General features: G+C 36.3%; 4 protein-coding genes across 4 annotated transcripts; 1 reads left to right on the plus strand and 3 right to left on the minus strand.

The window, feature by feature from the left end:
• Nucleotides 1-652: 652 nt before the first annotated feature.
• LOC130740710 (putative glucose-6-phosphate 1-epimerase) lies at nt 653-3,698 on the minus strand. Its single transcript, XM_057593389.1, has 10 exons — nt 3,540-3,698; nt 3,340-3,453; nt 3,138-3,251; nt 2,946-2,997; nt 2,475-2,612; nt 2,250-2,348; nt 1,917-2,014; nt 1,312-1,419; nt 1,144-1,225; nt 653-912 (listed from the first exon to the last, which is right to left on the minus strand). Exons 1-10 carry the CDS (start codon nt 3,605-3,607, stop codon nt 847-849), a joined length of 939 nt encoding a protein of 312 aa, XP_057449372.1. The 5' UTR covers nt 3,608-3,698; the 3' UTR covers nt 653-846.
• A 765-nt stretch (nt 3,699-4,463) lies between these two features.
• On the plus strand, nt 4,464-6,469 carry LOC130740712 (uncharacterized). The gene is made up of 4 exons (XM_057593391.1): nt 4,464-4,818; nt 4,922-5,141; nt 5,232-5,526; nt 5,618-6,469. The coding sequence occupies exons 1-4, from the start codon at nt 4,517-4,519 to the stop codon at nt 6,100-6,102; spliced, it is 1,302 nt and encodes a 433-aa protein (XP_057449374.1). The 5' UTR covers nt 4,464-4,516; the 3' UTR covers nt 6,103-6,469.
• Nucleotides 6,470-6,595: 126 nt separating this feature from the next.
• On the minus strand, nt 6,596-9,016 carry LOC130740711 (laccase-11-like). Its single transcript, XM_057593390.1, has 6 exons — nt 8,884-9,016; nt 8,639-8,790; nt 8,292-8,536; nt 8,065-8,193; nt 7,052-7,975; nt 6,596-6,928 (listed from the first exon to the last, which is right to left on the minus strand). Exons 1-6 carry the CDS (start codon nt 8,989-8,991, stop codon nt 6,798-6,800), a joined length of 1,689 nt encoding a protein of 562 aa, XP_057449373.1. The 5' UTR covers nt 8,992-9,016; the 3' UTR covers nt 6,596-6,797.
• Nucleotides 9,017-11,509: 2,493 nt separating this feature from the next.
• On the minus strand, nt 11,510-14,410 carry LOC130740714 (laccase-11-like). The gene is made up of 6 exons (XM_057593392.1): nt 14,227-14,410; nt 13,989-14,140; nt 13,652-13,896; nt 13,426-13,554; nt 12,013-12,945; nt 11,510-11,847 (listed from the first exon to the last, which is right to left on the minus strand). Exons 1-6 carry the CDS (start codon nt 14,338-14,340, stop codon nt 11,717-11,719), a joined length of 1,704 nt encoding a protein of 567 aa, XP_057449375.1. The 5' UTR covers nt 14,341-14,410; the 3' UTR covers nt 11,510-11,716.
• Nucleotides 14,411-19,786: the final 5,376 nt, after the last annotated feature.

Consider the following 19,786-nt stretch of genomic DNA (forward strand, 5'->3'; position numbering starts at 1 on the left):
AACAGTCAAAAGAAGTCAATTTTTTTGCTTTTTCTATCTAAAACAGGAAATTCTGCGCAGTCAACATATATGCTTTCCTAAACTAGTGTAAACAATTTAAAGCCACTAATTTAGAACAAGATCTCCTCTTTTCTCCAAATTATACCATGAACCCTTCTATGGAACATTATGCATGTTGGTAAATGCTGCAGTATGGGGAACACTGCTCCCTGTTTGCCAATTGGACAAACATGGCAAAAAATTGATTGCATTGGACCCTGATAATATATTGCCCGGTATATTCAATTTGGCAAACATTTATGCTGCAGCTGGAGAATGTAAGAGGTTAAAATTGTTCAAGTGAGACGCCAGATCAAACATTAGGGGAGTGCTAAATCTTCCAGGATGCAAGTTAAGAACATGTTTGTGTTCACATTAGGTACTTCCAGAATCAAATATGGGTCTTCAAAAGTGGATCTCTAGCAACTTCGAGATGTTAGGATCTCTGTTTTCAGAATTGATTTCAGCACTACTCAATTTCCAGAGGAGGACAAAAAATGGATGGAGCACAAGTTGGAAGATTCAACCTGGTTGGATATAATTATTGAGAGAATGAAAAAAAGAAAACAAGTTACAATTGTGTGGAGAACATACAATTTGAAAGAAAAGAACAATCTTATAACTTTCACTTTTTCTATTACAATGATGTTTACAAACATTTAACCAGGTTTGGCATTGAGAGTTATGACCTCTGGGAAATTATCCAATCTCTTACTAGCAGCCAACCATTAGTGGCATAGATAGATACAAATTATTGGCAAATCAAATAAGACAAAAATGATGATGATCAAGCTAGGCTTGTACGGTTCAAGCAATGCTGAGATGCTGCACAGCAGTCCAAGTTTGCTCTGGCTCTAGCTGGACACTTCCAATCTGCAGCAATTACGAATAGTAGAAATTATAATTCAGAAGAAACTATAGAGAAGTCTTGCAAACGATTTCAGCAATCATAATACAGCATAACTGCAGGATGCTCATGGATATGTTCAAAAACAGCTTGTCTATTTAAATTCACTAGCTAACATCAGCATTCTAGTCATGAACACTGCACAGCCTTGCAAGGTATGCATTCTATCCCTTTTAACAAGTTTGTAAGTTCATTACCTTAGCATTTTCAACGCAAACAAAATCTTTGTAACATGCTTCCATTTGAAGATGTGGATTCCACAACACAGCATCTGACCAGCTACATGGGTAAGAAGCAAAAGAGTGTAAGCATGCGACTAGGAAAATAAAATGATAAGTAATAAAAGAGAGTTTAAAACTACACACTTTGTATTCTTAATTGATATCAGATCGCCCAAGCCATTGTCAAGTTGCAACTCATTGGCAGCGTCAAGATAAATGCAATCTACAAATCCAGGGAAAGTGACCACATCCCTGCATTATGAAGATGGTCTAGTCAGCTAAATGAAAAGATTCAATGCCAATATTCTACCTTCCTGTTCTATGAAATTTTGGTTTTACAAGAATTACATTGAGATAAAAATACTTGTGCATCAGATGAAAGGTTACTGTGAAAGAAATGAAATTTGATAGAAGCAATCATAGAAATCGGCCACCAAATGAATGAAATGATACAGAAGCAATCATAGGGTATTGCAATCAATTTTCAGGTAAAATGAGGGAAACAAAGTGAACTTTTAGGCAACTAGGGTATTGTATAACATATAAAAGGTTATGCACGAGAAAATGCATGTCTGTGTATTTTTCGCATGTTAAAGATATTTGGAAATACTTATAGGTACTACAAGCTTTTATCTCACTGGACTAAGGGAAAGAAAACTTCACTAGTCATAATATTCTTTTCCCTGTACAAGTAGTTACAGTGTCCTATTTCCATATAAGGATTCCCAGAGATAAAGTATGATGCAGACCTTTCTTCCGTACCCTCCACTGGATTATTAGGATCTGGATGTTTGTTCAGAGTTTTGCAACCTTTTAACCCCTTAACAGATGTGCCACTCACAGAAGCCTGCATGATAATGCTAAAATGATTACTTCCATAAGATAACAAGTGTAAGCAATGAAATTGAGTTCAAAAGCCAAACAATTTTCAACAGAACAATTGTTTGCTTAGGAATTTAACTAGATGCTTGGTTACCCAATACTAAATGTACAGAAAATATTCGAGCACAAATAAAACACCTTATTTTGGTTGTGTGGCATAGTGATTAGTCAAAATTATGATTATGACCATTATCACTTACACGGAAATATGTGTGCAGGGCAGTATTAAACGAGAATGCCTTATTGTCTGTGTTTTTAACTTTTAACTCAGTCGAAAGACTCTTAGCATTTAGAGTGACCTGCAAAATGGGAAGCATGAAATTGAATCATCATTAGGTAGCACTAGCAGAACATGACAAGAGTGAGTATAAATAGTCAAGAGTATTGCAAAGGTGAACTGTGCCTGAAGAAAATAAGCCCTTGACCTTGAATAAAGCATGGAAACTGAAATCCCAGATATCACGACTATAAGGAGCATCCTTCAGTTCCAGAGTTACAACGGGATTTCCTTCCACACTTTCAGAATCAGCAACAGTCCAATCCATATTTCGTGCAAACCCATGCTGCGAAATGCTCAATCAAGCAAATGTTTTAAATGAAAGCATTTGCATATGCTTCAAAACAAGAGCAGTACAATCAAGTTATTATCACACACACACCACTTATAATTTCATTGAAAAGAAGCAAGTTTCATAAACTAAGTGGAGACATCAAAGTTGCTATCACTATTTATACTAAGCTGCAAAAGATAGCAGGCAGCAGTCATCCCATGCCCAACTACCCAAGAGGTAGATGACCTCTACTTCCATCAGATTTTTACATATGATTTTGAAACTTAACAGACAAAAGATTATTCTAAAAACAAAATAAAAAACCTGCAAGAAAAAGGAGCATACCTGCTGAATTGGACCAGGACCAAACTGAGGAAAACAATGTGGGACACCTCCACTGCTCCAATAGAAAATGAATCAGTGTCTGGGGGGTCCCAAATTTGTAAAAATTCAACACAATAGAAGAATTCAAACCATATGCTTTGAGTGATTGATGAACAACAAAACATTACTAGAGGAACTAAGAGAAGAACCAACCTTATTGGTTTCTTCTTATTGAAAACAGCATCAGGGCGAACGAACAAGAGGTCATTGCCACTGGGAACTTTCCAAGAGGTGATACAACCTCCAAAGAGGTAGATTTCAGCTTCACTGCAAGTGCATATGATTCAATGTCAAGAATTGAAGGTGAAAACTGAAAACAATGGTTGTGAAGTGAAAAGAGCTTGGAATTACGCACCTACCAGCTGGTGAAGTGAGCACGAGTTTTGGCAAACTCCCTTCGCCTTCTGTAAGTTTCACTCCCAGAGTGGTAGCTTCTTTGCCCAAACTAGCAAATGCCATTCCTCGAGACCTTCACCACATGCAAATTTCGTCAATGAATTGCACACCACAAATCAGAAGATGAAGAATCAAAACCATGGATGAAATCTGAGTTACCTGTTGTGTCGGCCATGGTTCGAAAATGTGACTGTGTTGACACAGAATGCCATAGAAACCGTCGCCATTGGATTTGGTTTCCAAGTTCCAACTGAAGAAGATGATACTTTTATTTTATTGCTCCATTTTATTTTATGGTTGTTGACTACTTGTTCTCTAGTGCCCGCAGAAATTCGGATATTCTATCATCGTTAAGCCAAAATATCAATTTCTTACCATTAACACTCAATTTCACACTAAAGTAAATTCCAATGATAACCTCACTTAAGTTCATTGTTGAGTTCTAAAATCCAAAACACTTTCGGAAAATAAAACCTATGACATAATTCAATCTATTTGCTTCCGGGCTCTAAAATCCGGACAATATTTTTATGTGTAACGTTTCGGGAGCTAATGCGTTTGATATAGAAGGTTACATGTTTCAAGCTCTTGAAACGTGATGAAGAGGAACACTATGAAAAAGAAGTAGGCTCGACCATGAACACAATGAAATTGAAGAGTGTGGAACAATGGTAAGGGAGTGAATGAGGAATGGAAGTGAGGAAGAAGAGAATGAAGGAGAAATGAATGTAATGAAGAGAGTGTGATATGACGTGGTGAGTAATGGGTGAACATTTTGAGGTTTTAAATTTCGGTATTGCTCCTGTACCTTTGAAAATGAGGGGATTCGTACATTTCAGTTCATTATTTAAATTATAAAGAACTTATTGCCAATTTGAAAAATTTGTTACGAATAAATTATGACAAATTAATTAGAGTAAAAGGTACGAAACCATTTATTTTTGGATGAGTACTAAAACAAATTGCCTTTAAATTGGATGGTTGAAGTGTGAAATTTAACTCCTTATATTTTAGTCTATTGGGCCGAATGAGTTATGGTGATCCAAATAGGCCCATAACATGATGGAATCTGAGAGGGAAGTGAACAAAGCAATGCTACGGTGAGCAAGTGAGCGAGGAACCGAAAAAAGAAAGAAATGTGGCGATCACGATCACATTCACTGGAACTCTTGAGAATGTTTCAGGTGAAAGCGGTGCAGAGATGGATGAGCACGGTGATGAGTTTTGGAGATGGAACCCACGGTGCTCTCGGATTACCTTCCTCCGCCGTCGGTGTGGGACTCGACGCTTACGAACCTACCCCAATTCCTTCTCTACCTTCCGACATTGTTAGCGTCCACGCCGGTCACTACCACTCCCTCGCCGTCACTTCTCAAGGTCACCTCTGGGCTTGGGGAAGAAACAACGAAGCTCAACTCGGCCCTGGTTTTTCTTCCAGGTAAAGTAAATGATAAATCCCATTACATGTTGTATAATTTGATGAATTGAAATTCGAATTGCGAATTTAACATTGTGTATGTGATGTGTGAATCAATGTGCAGTAGAGAATCATGGAATGAGCCGAAAATGGTTGTGGGATTGGAGAATGTGAAGGTTTGTGCTGCTTATGCTTCTGGTGTGGTTTCTGCTGCGGTTGGTGATGATGGTTCTGTTTGGGTTTGGGGGAAATCCAAACGCGGCCAGCTTGGTCTCGGAAAAGGTGTCACTGAGGCTGTTGCACCTGCCAAACTCGAAGCGCTTTCAGGGGAAAACGTAGCAAAGGTAGTTTTAAGTTTCTTGATTGATACCCTGGTTATGAATATTGTATTCGAACTTAGAATTGATATCGTGTTTGTTTCTGTGGTTGAACAGGTTTCATTTGGTTGGGGGCATGCTCTTGCTCAGACTGTGGATGGCAAGTTGTTTGGCTGGGGCTATTTGGCAGATGGTAGGATAGGCAAAATGGGGAATCAATTGGAGGAATCTCCATTGGATTCCGCTGCAGGCACGGTTTCGGACTTGGAAGTTGCTGAAAAGAGAGTCTTACAAGGGATGGAAAAGGAGAATGACATGCCAACAGTATGGGAGCCTCGTCTGGTGGAAGAACTGCGCGGTGTTCATGTTGTCGACATTGCGTGTGGGCTTGATCACTCTCTGATTCTTTGCCGTAAGTAACACTAATCCACAATTCAATTCTTTAGCTAGTTGTAGATGATGCATGGGGCTTCCTCTCAAGTATTGATTACCCCATATATCAGGTAATGGCGCCCTCTTAAGCTGCGGGAGCGACGCGTATGGCCAGTTGGGGCGAGCTAGACCGGATTTGGGGATTTTTCCGGTTGATATAAGCTTCAAGCCCGTTTCAATAGCTGCAGGGCTTGGCCATTCTTTGGCTATATGCGAGCTTGATGAATCGGATAGTAGTGTGGGGACTACAAACATTGCTTCATGGGGTTGGAACCAGAGTTCTCAGCTTGGGAGGACAGGGCCTGGGAACCTACCCTCTTTGATTGATGCATTGGATGGGGAAAATCCTGTTTCAGTATCAGGAGGGCGTGTACATTCGGTTGCTCTCACAGCAAAAGGAGAAATGTGGGTCTGGGGCTCTGGCAAAAATGGCAGACTCGGATTGGCAAGTTCTGTTGACGAATTTGAGCCAATTCTTCTTGATACTTTAGAAGGTTTCCAAATTTTACAGGCCGTGTCAGGATTTGATCATAATCTGGTGCTAGTTGCTGGCTGATCTGGCGTTGAAGTTTTTTATTTTTCTGTGTGTTTGAGGTGGGGAGGAGAATAGATCAGACAAATAGAAAATAACATAGGACGAGGGAGGATAACATAGGTGCCTCTTTTAGGTTTAATCTTAACTGTGGAGTTTGGGGGCACTCCCTTTCCTGGGTCCAAATGTAAAATGTGCTGTTTTGTTTGTAAGTCTGTAGTCTTATATGTTGCTCAAGTTTAGACCTCATCGAGGAATTTCATACTAACCCTTGAGAGTTGGTGATTCATGTTTTCCATGATATATAGTTTGACTTGTATGAATAAGTGCACTAAATCATGTATAAAGGTGATGCTAGTAAGATCATTATGAGTTTATGATGATAAAACAATAGGGAGAAGCTGAGCTCTTCGCTCTTCAATGGTCTTGACCATGAAGTGTTTTGCAGAAGTGTTGGTCCAGATAGCTGGAGGGAATTGAAGAGACATGAGAAATGAAAATGCAATACTCACAGAAGTAACTAGAAAATACCGAATCAAATTTTGGAATTTCAATTTCTGGAAATCCTCTAAATCTTTCCACACATGGTTTTCCTCTTATTTTATCAATTGAAAACCTTCTGCAACTTTCACAGGAAGGCTGAATAGACAAAAACACACTAAAATCATTGAATGTTGTTCAATACAATTTCTGTGGCTATTTTTTCATGGATGACTTGGCTAGCAGGCTGGAAGGTCCTTTGGTGGTGGCAGAACAGATTGATCTTGTCCTGGTCCATTTTCGACAACGAAAGCTGTCTTCAACCCCCAACCAGTGTGCAACTCCAAATGACAATGAAAGAACCAAACACCTGTGCAACCACATAATACAAGAAAGTGTCATAATAGCAGAATAATTGTGTTATACACCATTCAACATTAGAGAACAACGCTTAATTTGTACAAGAGTTCATTGAAGGTTTCACTAGACGTACCTGGATTATCTGCCTGAAAACGAATTGCAGTCCAACCACCAGTAGGAACCCCAACTGTGTTCCTCTCGATAGGATCTACCAAGTTGTATTTTGCAGGATCTTTAGATGGATTGAAGTTACCAGTACCAGTTCCCACAACAAAAAAGTTATAGCCATGAAGATGGAATGGATGTGACTCAACTGAGAGGAGGTTAGTGTCCTGCAAAACTAACTCCACTGTAGAATTGAATGCAACCTTGCTAACTCTTGTGCCTGTTATAGTGGCAAGATTGGCGGTTAGCGGTGCACCAGTATAGTTGAAAGGAGTTGAAGGCCGATCAGGGAAATCAGTTCTGAAAACCCCCTTGTTATTGAAGTAGTGAGCTTGGAGAAGTGCTGTTTTTGGCATCACAAAAGTGACATTGTTTAACGAAGCAACCAAACGGGTTCCATTGATGCATGTGGGGCAAGAGTTCTTGCCTAAACTGATAGTGTAAAGGAGCTTCCGGTCAACTCTGAGGGGAACATTAGCAGGGTACTGAACAGAGTTCAAGCTTCTTATTTTCTTGTTGTAACTCAAAGCAAACCCTGTGTCATTGCTTGCAGGTAGATGAGGAAGAGAAGGGAGGACAGTGTTTGGGATGCCTCTGTATTGAAGTATAGCAGTGGCAGTTTTGTTGTCAACTGGGATCGGAGCATCCATGAAAGCCTTAGTGGCCATGAAGTATCTTCCTGAAACTTGGTTGGCTTGGACCAGAACATTTGTGGTCTGACCAGGTGCAATTAGTATAGCTTCAGTGGTGAATGGCTTTGTGTAAACAGCATCAACCTCCACCACTGTCATGTTGTGACCGGCAATGGCAAAGAATAGCTCATCATTGAGGGCAGCGTTGATGATTCTCAGGAGGTAAGTCTTCCCTTGTTCTACCTCCATTGCATATGTGTCTGAAAATTGAAACAAAATTGCACTTTAAACATAGATTTTACTCTCTTGAAAGCTGAAACTATAACCAAATGATTGCAATTTTCCTTACGCTTTTCAGAACATGGAAATAATGGTCCTGGTTTCCCGTTAATCGTATGTGCATCTGACATGTTTGGTGGCAACCCCATTTTGTTCCCTTGCTTTTCAATCTCTTCCACATCATTGTTCCACCATTCACCTATCTCATGCACAAACAATTAGTACTTTATAGCAAATCTCTTACTTTTTAGCTTTTATGGTTAGACACTTTTAAGTATTCTTGATAATCAAACTGACCTAGGAGGACTTCAAATTCTCTGTCCGGCTGTGGGAATGGAAATGGTGTTCCAGGTTTAGGCATGATTACTATTGCACCATACACAGTGGCCCTCAGCCAGAGAATGTGTGCATGCCACCACAGTGTTCCTCTCTGCCCAGTAACGTTGAAGTTATAAGTATAGCTGCTTCCGGTCTGTATCGGACATTGTGTGATATAAGCTGGTCCATCCGCCCAACCATTACGATATTGTTTAAGTCCATGCCTATAATAACCATATGGTTGTGAGAAAAACATATATATGCTAAAAGGCATCAAAAACTTCACCTACATATGTATTTGATTTATGAAATTGGGCTAAACCTACCAATGAATAGACATGTTGTATTGTGCATGGTTGGTGACATTAATCAGCACAGTATCCCCTTCCCTAACATATATAGTTGGCCCTGGGAACCTCCCATTTACTGTTACAATGGGTTTTGCATGGCAAAGTCTGCTCACATTCGTCACTTGAACCTGTAGAAAGAACAAAATGCTATATCAAGGGAACTTTGCAAAGCTAGTTAGTTAAGCATGCTTGATTTTGATAAATGATTCAATATAACTCACATCAAACTGGTATTTCTTTATGGCAGCTTCAGATGAAGAAGACATCAAGCCAATAAAGACAAAGAAGAGAAAGGTTAAGACAGACATGAAACAGCCCAACCTTGCCATTCTGTTTGATGTCAAACTTCTGTAAGCTCTAACTTACTATCTTAGATTCTGCTTATGGATGCAAGCAATGGTGTTGGAGTATTTATATGAATGGTGGGAAGGTAAGATGGGCTATCAGTTTGTTGCATGAAGGATAAAAAAAACCTGAGGCTGATTTGGTGGTGCAGTAATGAGCTGTACATGAAAGCTTGTATGCCAAATACTGATAAGTTTTTTGAAGGCCTTGTGTTTTGTAGAAGCTGAGATTTCTAATGAAACAATATTTAGACAAGTCATAATTGTTTATACAAAATTTCAACATTTGACCTGAAAGTGAGAGGTATATGAAACCAAACCAACCTTAATATACACTGGCTAGGCTTTATCTTTAAGGGGAAGTAATGGCTTAGGGGTGAGTCCTAATGCAAAGAATTATGTGTGTTGCCGCGTTCAAATGGAAGGTTCCCTTTCCAGAAAATAGCTTACCATCCATCAGAAATGTTTATTTCAGTTAATGCTGCGATGCCATAATAGTAAAATCCCTTTGCTGAGAGCTGCAAGCTCTTAATTAGTGTTACCATGATTCTCTCCAATCAATAATTTTGGTAGAAAGTTTGTTGCTTACAATTAATTAATTATTTCTACCAAATCTTTTGCTTGGTTTAGGCCTTGCACGTTTTGTATGTGGATGTTCTATTGCTTATTGTTCAAACCAAAAGCTCAGGTTGTTTTCTCATAGAAAACAGAAGGCAAAGCTTTAAGATGTATCAATCTGAACAAAGAAAGTTAACTTCCGTGGGCTGTATCTTCTGCTAGAAATGTAATCTCGACTTTTTTAACACTCATGGAACGGTTCTTTTGTTCCTATCGGTAACATTTTCTGAACTAACTGAATCTACCAGGGTGTTTGAGAAGCTTCAAAAGTGGGTCGATGAGTTTTGAAAGGAAATTTGTAGGTAATATTGTCAAAAGATTTTATGGTACCACTGACTTGGGGTTGGTGTATCGAATATAATAATGTAGCTAGCATTGTCAAAAATAAAATGTGAGGAAATTGCGTTTGAGTTAAAATGAGCTAATAGATACATATTATGTATTTGATAAGACATTTCAATTAGTTTAAAGTTTATTTGAAAACTAGTTTATAAGCTCTTTAGAGGTATTCGGTAAATGAACTTATACTATTTTTTGAATAGTTATGTGAGGTAGCTTAGGTTTTTTTCTTTCTTTTTTTCAAAACTAGCCGATAAACTAGTCAAAAGCTTAAAGATGAAAAGTTAGTTGATTAAACTAAAGTGTATTTAGTAAACTAACTGTTTGAACTAGCTGAAAAATGACATATTTATATGATTATTTTTATATTAACATATATTTAAACAATTGTGCATCATATGATATTAATATTAAAATAATTATTACTATATATATTTTAAATTATTTGAAATGATTTATCATCTCAAATATTATCATTTCATTTTTAATTAATATTCTTATTGAATTAATTAGGATAATATTTATTAATTTATACATTAATCAAATTAAGTAAACTTATATTTCTGATTACTCTATTTGAGTTGAGAACATCCATATTTTAGTGAAGCTTTTTTTTTCATACACAAGACTCAAACATGAGACTTTGCTTAAGAAAAATCAAGCATGTGCTACTTGAACTCAAACACTCGTTAGTTACATAAAAAATACTTTATAAAACTTTCATATTGCTTGAGAAATCAATAATTTATATTTGAATATTTGATTAAATAATTAAATATGGTTTTATTAATTGATATTCACATTTCTTTTTTTTGGTAAAATAAAAATAATATGATATTTGTAAAACAAAAAGTTTGTTAGTTAAACTAGTTTTTGAAATCAATTGGGATTTCACAATTAATAGCACAAATAATAAAACATTCTTGTTTATTATGATAATTAAAATGTCTCGCACACTTTGATCAGGAATCTAGCTTTTCAAGAAATCAGAGAGGATGACACATGCTTGGAGGAGTAGTTTAGCATTGACGGATTGGATGCATTGAGCTCTCTTGAAGGAGCAAAGAAGTCTAGTGAAGCTCTTCATAGCTTGGTAGTCACTTTGTCTAGTTTTGATTCTTCTACTATTGATGAGGAGCCTAAAAATTTGGTACTATTCACTTGTAGCAATCCACCAGAAGACTTATCATCCTCTTCATGGATTTTGTGGTGCCTCATCCATTCCTTTTCCCTGCACATTTTTTTTATTTCTTCTTCCCTTTGATTCAAGTTCTAATGGAGTTTTCCTTACTTATCATGTAAGCAAACTATATCCACACTTGACATTGGTTCAACATATTTTTTTAAACACACTTGATTTATTTTTTAATAATCAACACATTTGACTCACATTAGTTTTAAAAAAATGTTGACATTCCAAAAAAGTAAATTAATCACCTGAGTGTTTGAAGTGAATGTTCAAAAGAATGCTTATGTCTTGATAGCATTTGTGTTGAAATAATTAATTCTTACTTGACAAAGAATACTGATACCCATGGAAGCAACAGAAAAAAGAACAGGTACTTTTTATACATGTGAAATTCAAACATCAAACTTCAAATATTTGCTTACATTTGTTTTATCACACTGAATCTCGTAATTAAAAAATCACTGCAACTTTTGCAGGAAGAATTAACACATAATAAAAGTAGCAATTGCATTGTGAATATTGATTGTTCCATACAATCCAAGCTCTTAACAACATCTTCCATTGCTAGCATGCTGGAAGATCCTTCGGTGGAGGCAGAACAGATTGATCTTGTCCCGGTCCATCTTCCACCACAAAAGCAGTTTTCAACCCCCAACCAGTGTGCAGCTCCAAATGACAATGAAAGAACCAAACACCTACACAAACACAAGCACACATATACAAGTTCATTATATATGGCATAACAGGGTTTTAAATTGCAGTCGCGTTCGCAATTAAGGTGTAAATATCCCTTCACGTTGCGGCTGCAGTTGCGGACCGGGATTTAAGATTTTAGCAGTTTCTAAGGTAGAAGCACATACCTGGATTATCAGCCCTGAAACGAATTGCTGTCCAACCACCCGTGGGAACCCCAACAGTGTTCCTCTCAACAGGATCCACCAAGTTGTATTTAGCAGGATCCTTAGAAGGATCGAAGTTACCAACACCAGTTCCAACAACAAAGAAGTTATAGCCATGAAGATGGAATGGATGTGACTCAACTGAGAGGAGGTTAGTGTCCTGCAAAACAAGCTCCACCGTAGAATTAAACGCCACCTTGCTAACTCTTGTCCCTATTGAAGTACCAAGATTTGCAGTCAATGGTGCACCAGTGTAGTTAAAAGTAGTTGAAGGACGGTCAGGGAAATCAGTTCTGAAAACCCCCTTGTTATTGAAGTAGTGAGCTTGGAGAAGTGCAGTTTGCGGCATCACGAAAGTCACATTGTTCAATGAAGCAACCAAACGGGTTCCATTGATGCAAGTAGGGCAAGAGTTTTTCCCTAAACCGATGGTGAGGAAGAGGTTTCGATCGACTTTGAGGGGAACATTAGCAGGGTACTGAGCAGAGTTCAAGCTTCTGATTTTCTTGTTGTAACTCAAAGCGAAAACGGTGTCATTTCCTGCAGGGAGATGAGGGAGACTTGGAAGAGAAGGGAGGACAGTGTTTGGAATGCCTTTGTATTGGAATATAGCTGTGGCGGTTTTGTTGTCAACTGGGATTGGAGCATCCATGAAGGTCCTTGTAGCCATGAAGTATCTGCTTGCTAATTTGTTGGCTTTGACAAGAACATTTGTGGTTTGGCCAGGTGCAATTAGAATAGCTTCTGTGTTGAATGGTTTTGTGTAAACTGCATCAACCTCCACTACTGTCATGTTGTGACCCGCAATGGCGAAGAAAAGCTCGTCATTGAGGGCAGCATTGATGATTCTCAGCAGGTAAGTCTTCCCTTGTTCTACCTCCATTGCATAAGTATCTGAAAGAACAACAAATTGTGATGAGGGAAGGGGGAATGTGCTTAATTAAGCAAAGTTTTCTTAGGAGCAAAGATAGTACTGTTCTTGGCCATACTTAGCCAAACTATAGTGTCTTTTCCTTTACACAACAACAAAGTGTGTGCTTGTTCAGCATTGATTTTAGGTAGATTTGATTTTGCGAAGTTGATTGTGTTAAAAGTGAGTTTTAAATAAAGTGATTTATGTCTGGATACATTCATGAGAAAAATGTTTTTTATAGGGTAATGTGTTGAACATAGTTATGAAATCCCACAATTGAGTATGTTTACCGTAAAAGTTACTATCTCTAACTTCTCCGTTTTGGGGCTAAAATCAATTTTCTATGTTGATTGTCAAACATTGTATCTAACAACTTAAAAGTGATTCTAGTCAATGAGAATTGATTCTAAGGCTCCCAAACGTGTAGCCAAATATACTAAAACTTGGGCAAATGTTCTTACGTTTCTCTGAGCAAGGAAAGAGTGGTCCTGGCTTGCCATTGATGGTATGTGCATCCGACATGTTTGGTGGCAAACCCATTTTGTTCCCTTGCTTTTCTACCTCTTCCACGTCCTTGTGCCACCATTCTCCTGTTAATTGCACAAGTTGCGAAATTCTAACTTTTTGTTTCAATGATCACAATCTTTTTGTGAAACTTGAATTTTAGATTTCAGAAATTGAACTTACCTAGCAGAATTTCAAATTCTCTTGCTGGCTGTGGAAAAGGAAATGGGGTCCCTGGTTTAGGCATGATGACAATTGCACCATACACAGTGGCCCTCAACCAAAGAATATGAGCATGCCACCACAATGTCCCTCTTTGCCCTGTGACATTGAAGTCATAAGTGTAGCTGCTACCTGTCTGAATTGGGCATTGTGTGATATAAGCTGGTCCATCAGCCCATCCATTACGATATTGTTTAAGTCCATGCCTATGAAATGATCATATAACCAATGATTAATTGTGATAATCACATTTGACATAACAAAGAAAAAGTAATTATCTTAATACAAATTGGCCTACCAGTGAATTGACAAATTATATTTGACATGGTTGGTGACATTGATTTGTACTCTATCTCCTTCTCTAACATAAATGGTTGGCCCCGGGAACCTCCCATTTACTGTTACAATTGGTTTTGCATGGCATAGTCTGCTCACATTCTTCACTTGAATCTGTAAATACAACATAATGCCATTAAGAAAACTAAATTAACTCAAATTGATAGTTAAACATGCTGATTTTGACAGAACATGCTCACATCAAATTGGTATTTCTTGATGGCAGCTTCAACTGGAAAAGAGGTTAAGCCAATAAAACCAAAAAGGATTATCAACAAACATGTGTGACTGGGGAAGCTCATCATGTGAGCCATGTTCTGCTCCTCTTAGAGGACAAGTACTTTAGTTTCTTAGTAATGTGTTTGATTCTGTGTTGATGAGATGATTGTGGGGACATAGTATTTATACAAATTGCAGAGAAGGTAGGTTGGAGTAACCGGTTTGCTAAAGAGAAGATCAAGGCTTTGAAGCGATATGCTGAAAAAGACTTAAAGCCTGGAGTAGAGGCTGAGATTGCTATTTGCTAGGACAAGAAAAATACACGCATGGTACAATTTTATTAGTGAATTTGCAGTATGTTCAAATGTGGATTGACAGGGAGGGGTACAGGGTACCAAACAAGCCTTGTACATTAGCCTAATCTTTTTCGATAAGGACAAGTTATGTTTTAATGGTAACAACTACTATGTAACTGTAGGGAGAGAGGGAGAGAGATACACTGTGTGTGTCCTCAACCGAAACCTTTGCATTGCATGGAAAATTTGTCAAAATACTATATTGCTGCTATTTCCTAATTGATAATTATCAATTAGCATGTGGCTGAGTAAACAATCTAACTTTTCTTTGTCCACCAAGTGTGTCACAATCAGTAACTAACTTTCCTCTATCGAATTCTGGAGATCACAAAAAAAAAGTCTAAGTGTCACAATTGTTTTTTTTCATTAAAAATGTTTAGGCTCAGAGAGACACTTAAGGCCTACTGAACAGAGTGCAAATGACACATTGAGAATCTCCGACAGGGAAGGATTATCTCATATATTACCCATATGGAGGCTACTAGAGGCTGAATCAAATTTCTATTTGCAAGGGGATTCGAATTCACATCATTGGGAAGTGAGACTTGAACTCGGGTCTAGACGGTCAAGTGTATCAACCCATTTCAGCAATTGACACATTTTTAACTTAGCAGTAATGTTTTGTGGTTGATCCACATTTGGTTGTCCAAGTATATATAATGATAAACTATGACGGGGTTTTAGGTTGCAAACACTTAATTTATTGCTATTAATTAGCTAGGGTATTGACCTAAGTGATTTTTGCTTGTTTTAGGGTGTGTACATCCTTATTGTGAATCCTTCAGCTGAGGACTTTCTATTGCTTGAGACGGGAATAAATAGAACAAGTCTGAAGATAGTGGTACGTCAAACTGAAGAAAAGAAATGTATGCCCGTGGCAAGTCTAGTCATCATCTGCAACCAATTAGGAGCAAATTTTCAGAATAAAGTTAGGCTGCAGAACAAGACATGTATAGTTTTAATTTGTAGGTGAGCGACACAGACATATATTACACATATGATTGGGGACATGAGAAATAAAGCATGGAAAAAAAACAATTCAAATTATATACTCCATCTTCCTTATTATCTGTACAAAAAAAGAAAAAATACACATGATATAAAATATAATTAATTTATTAACTATCATAAAAATATTATTTATTTTCTTATTTTACCCTTTAAAATGTATTTTATCTTTCTCATTTATTCATTCCGCAAGAGTATTATTTGAAAAAATATTAATTAATATTCTCTTGAAATCATGAATGAATAATAGATAAGTAGAAACAATTTTTTCTCAAAGTGAATAAATTAATAAGGAATAAAAGTAGTAAATCATTATAGAATTAATATTGGAATACTATCCCTAACTAGCAATCAGAGTATCACACTAACTCAAAGGAAAGAGATGTGATACTCCATAAGGATGAATAGAGCTAGTATAGCACTTTTGACAAAAAAATGGAAACTACACTTGTCTCATTAATTCAAATAGAAGTTTTTTTGGTGCAAGAGTTAGTCCGAAATAATACAATTTCAATGCTAAGATTATATACATGGAATGGCCGAACATTTTTTCTGTTCAACTCCATACACCTTGTATTATAGACCATATAATTGTCTCATTTTCTGGACTGGCCCAATAATACCATTTGGACTAGGCCGTAAAGGCTCAGTTGGAACACATATCTATTGAGACGATATCTTTAGCAACACGTTGTAATTGTATGATGAATTAAATGATTTAACATTTTTTAAATGATCAATAAAAGAAAAAAAATTGATATTAAATTTCTATTGAAATGTTAAGAAACTTTCTGTTGCAATTAATTGTGTATCCTTCCATACACTTGCTATTACTTCTTCCTCTAATTATTTACCTCCTCCTTTAAAAGACCCTCATTCTCATTTTTCATGTTCTAATTGAAGATCACTGCTTTCATAAATGGCAAACGTAAATGAAATGAATTGAAGATCAAAATGGCAAGTGTAAAAAATGTCAACAAACGAAGAATAATCATTAACCACTTATTTTTCTTAAACAAATCATGAGTGTCAACAAGAGAAAAAACCATGCCAATTGCCAGCTTGCTAATTATCTTTTCCTTTCCAGATCCATTTTCAAATGTGCATGAATGCTGAATTTGACCAAGCCCCACCATGAGGAAGAACTTCTATCTTCAACACCATAATGTTAAATTAATAATCTATGAACATTTTTAAATAATTATTAACATAAGTCTGCACAGAAGAAGTGGAGTCAGAATTGATAAGACCCGTGGCCATGCATGATGCTAGTATTGAGGAATAGATAGATCAAGATCATGCATGGATAGATGATAGATGTCAGAAGAGACAGTGGGAAGCAGCACGTGCAAGTGGGAGCTATGTTCTTTTGCTGCCTCCAATCTGGATCCAACAACAACTACACGCTCCTGCACCATACTTGTTTCCCTATCCTTTACTCTGTCCCTACTCTTTAAATATCTTGCATTATTACATCAAAATTGATCCTCACTTGATCGTCACATTGTTTTGAATTTATACATGTATGTTTGGTCCTGTATATAATGCCACTGATAATAGAATTTAGAAGGTAACTCTACCTAAAAAGTTAATTTAGAAGTGGAAATTGTATTTTCATATATAAAAGCTATTTGGATCATATCTCTCTAGTTAATGTAAAAAAATTCCTAAAAAAAATTGATTCAAAATATTTTTCCCGACTTAACATGATTAGGGATGATAACAGAAAAATGGATAACAAGAGGAAACATTTAATACATTAAATTAAAAATAATAATGAGTAAAATTTGAATGAAATAATATAAAGTGTTTTATAGGGTGAATATAAGTAATATAACATTTGAATTCTAGAAATATTTTTCTTTTTTTGGGCAGCTATCTCATTTTAATATGACTATTTTTGGATATAATTTCCTATAATTGAGAATATATTTTACTTAAAAAAATCATCTAAAATTTCAAAGATGTGATCAAGCATGTATTAAACGGAAAATACATGTGAACAACTAAATAATGCCAGCATTACACTTATTTTTATGGTAGTTTTTACTATTATAAAATTGAAACATAAAATGTTTTTACTTTGTGCCTGTAAAATTCGGCATAAAAATAAAAATAAGTGTTTGTGAGTGTTCAATACTACTTCCTCCGTTCCAAAACTATTGTAGTTTTAACTTTTTTGTTTTGTTCCAAAACCATTGTTGTTTTACATATCTAAAGCACTTTATCTAATTTTCTTCCACTCATGCCCTCATTTAATATTGTATTTCCCAAGTATTATCTCTTATTTCCACCAATCACAATTCTCACCAATTAGTTGACCAATAAATTGTATTCTCTCTCTTTCCTATAACTCATATTAAATAAGGGTGTTTCAGTCAAATTATAACATCAATTAATGAACTCTTAAACTTTGTGTAAAACCTTAAATTACAATAGTTTTGGAACGGAGGGAGTACTATTTAGAGCATCTTCAATGGTAGTATCTAATGTCAAATAGATACTCATATGAGTATCTATTACCATTGGAGTACATATCCAATTCCAACATGGCAAATATGAGTATGTGAGAATATATACTCCACACTAGACTTGAAAAGTGAGCTTGTATTTATTACAAGCACTCACAATTAATATAATTATATTATATATGTATATATTCAACGGTAAAATATTTGCTTCACTGCTGTCATTAGACTACCCACAATGGTGTTGAATGTGGGTAGTTTAATGTTGAAAGTGGGGTTTAATGGTGTTGAAAGTGAGTGTTGAAAGTTGGAGGGAGGAGAGAGGTGTTGAAAATTTTCAACACTTGTGAAACCTGCAGCATGGGACACGTGGCATGGCCTGGCTGGTGACCGCCAGGCGCGTGCCACACACGCGCGGACAAGGCGCGTTATGGGCAGGGCGTGGCAGCAGGCGGGTCCCAGGCGGACCGGTGGTGGGACGCGTGGCACGCGTCGGTTGGGCACCGTGCGTGCCACGCGTCAGAGGAGAGAGAGACGGTCTGATGAGTGACGCGTGTCACGCGTTGATTGGTCCGGGCGATTTTCTTTTATCCTAATCTTTCCAACTCAATTATTTCATTTAAAAAAATTTTTAAAAAATATAAAAAATTTACCAAAATTCATGATTTTTTTTTCTCTATAAATAGAGACTTGGTTCGTTTGATTTGGACACAGAAAAAAAAACCAAGTTTTCCATCATCTTATTCATCTTAATCTTTCTACTATCCCTTTGTTAAGTGTTTTAATTTAATTTACGTTAAAAAAATATTACGTTAATTTAATTTAATTTAAATAAATAAAAAAAAACATTAAATTAAATTAAATCGATAATAGTTTGTTTAATTTAATTTTTATCGTAAATTTTAATTTTATGAAATCATAAAAAGAAAAATATAAAATTAAATCAAAATATGAAATAAAAGTGGTGGGGTAGGGGGTAGGGTGTTGAATGAAAAACCATTGGAGTGGGTAAAAGTTGAATGAAGTGTTGAACTGGAGAGAGAAGGTGATGTGGAGTGTTGGGAAGAGAAAAAGTGGAGTGTTGAAGGTGTTGAATGTTGAAACCATTGTGGATAGTCTTACATTGCATGTACATATGAACATAAGACCATCTCCAATGGTTTCAACATTCAACACCCTCAACACTCCACTTTTTCTCTTCCCAACACTCCACATCACCTTCTCTCTCCGGTTCAACACTTCATTCAACTTTTACCCACTCCAATGGTTTTTCATTCAACACCCTACCCCCTACCCCACCACTTTTTTTTATTTCATATTTTGATTTAATTTTATATTTTTCTTTTTATGATTTCATAAAATTAAAATTAAAATTTTCGATAAAAATTAAATTAAATAAACTATTATCAATTTAATTTAATTTAATGTTTTTTTTTATTTTTTTAAATTAAACTAAATTAACGTAATATTTTTTTAACGTAAATTAAATTAAAACACTTAACAATTTAATATTTTTTTAAAAAAAATATACACAATAATTTATTTTATTTTATTAACTTCAAATGGAAGAAAAGAAACTAAGCACACAATAATATATTTTATTTGCTTAACTTAAAATGCAAGACAACAAACTAAGCACATAATAATATATTTTATTTGCCTGTCGGTCACCAACCAGGGCGTGCCACGTGGCTCCGGATGCAGGTTTC

This window comes from Lotus japonicus, chromosome 2 (genome assembly GCF_012489685.1).
Source record: "Lotus japonicus ecotype B-129 chromosome 2, LjGifu_v1.2".
NCBI lineage: Eukaryota > Viridiplantae > Streptophyta > Magnoliopsida > Fabales > Fabaceae > Lotus > Lotus japonicus.

Coding starts and splice junctions, on each gene's coding strand:
- LOC130740710 (XM_057593389.1), bottom strand. CDS start 3,607: ATGGCGACGGTTTCTATGGCATTCTGTGTCAACACAGTCACATTTTCG. Junction 3,252..3,339: donor CTCACTTCACCAGCTGGTAG/GTGCGTAATTCC, acceptor ATGCACTTGCAG/TGAAGCTGAAATCTACCTCT. Junction 913..1,143: donor TTTGCGTTGAAAATGCTAAG/GTAATGAACTTA, acceptor TAATTGCTGCAG/ATTGGAAGTGTCCAGCTAGA.
- LOC130740712 (XM_057593391.1), top strand. CDS start 4,517: ATGTGGCGATCACGATCACATTCACTGGAACTCTTGAGAATGTTTCAG. Junction 5,142..5,231: donor CAGGGGAAAACGTAGCAAAG/GTAGTTTTAAGT, acceptor GTGGTTGAACAG/GTTTCATTTGGTTGGGGGCA. Junction 5,527..5,617: donor TCACTCTCTGATTCTTTGCC/GTAAGTAACACT, acceptor CCCATATATCAG/GTAATGGCGCCCTCTTAAGC.
- LOC130740714 (XM_057593392.1), bottom strand. CDS start 14,340: ATGGCTCACATGATGAGCTTCCCCAGTCACACATGTTTGTTGATAATC. Junction 14,141..14,226: donor TCAAGAAATACCAATTTGAT/GTGAGCATGTTC, acceptor TTGTATTTACAG/ATTCAAGTGAAGAATGTGAG. Junction 13,897..13,988: donor TATAATTTGTCAATTCACTG/GTAGGCCAATTT, acceptor ATCATTTCATAG/GCATGGACTTAAACAATATC.
- LOC130740711 (XM_057593390.1), bottom strand. CDS start 8,991: ATGGCAAGGTTGGGCTGTTTCATGTCTGTCTTAACCTTTCTCTTCTTT. Junction 8,791..8,883: donor TAAAGAAATACCAGTTTGAT/GTGAGTTATATT, acceptor TTCTTTCTACAG/GTTCAAGTGACGAATGTGAG. Junction 7,976..8,064: donor ATTTCCATGTTCTGAAAAGC/GTAAGGAAAATT, acceptor TTCAATTTTCAG/ACACATATGCAATGGAGGTA.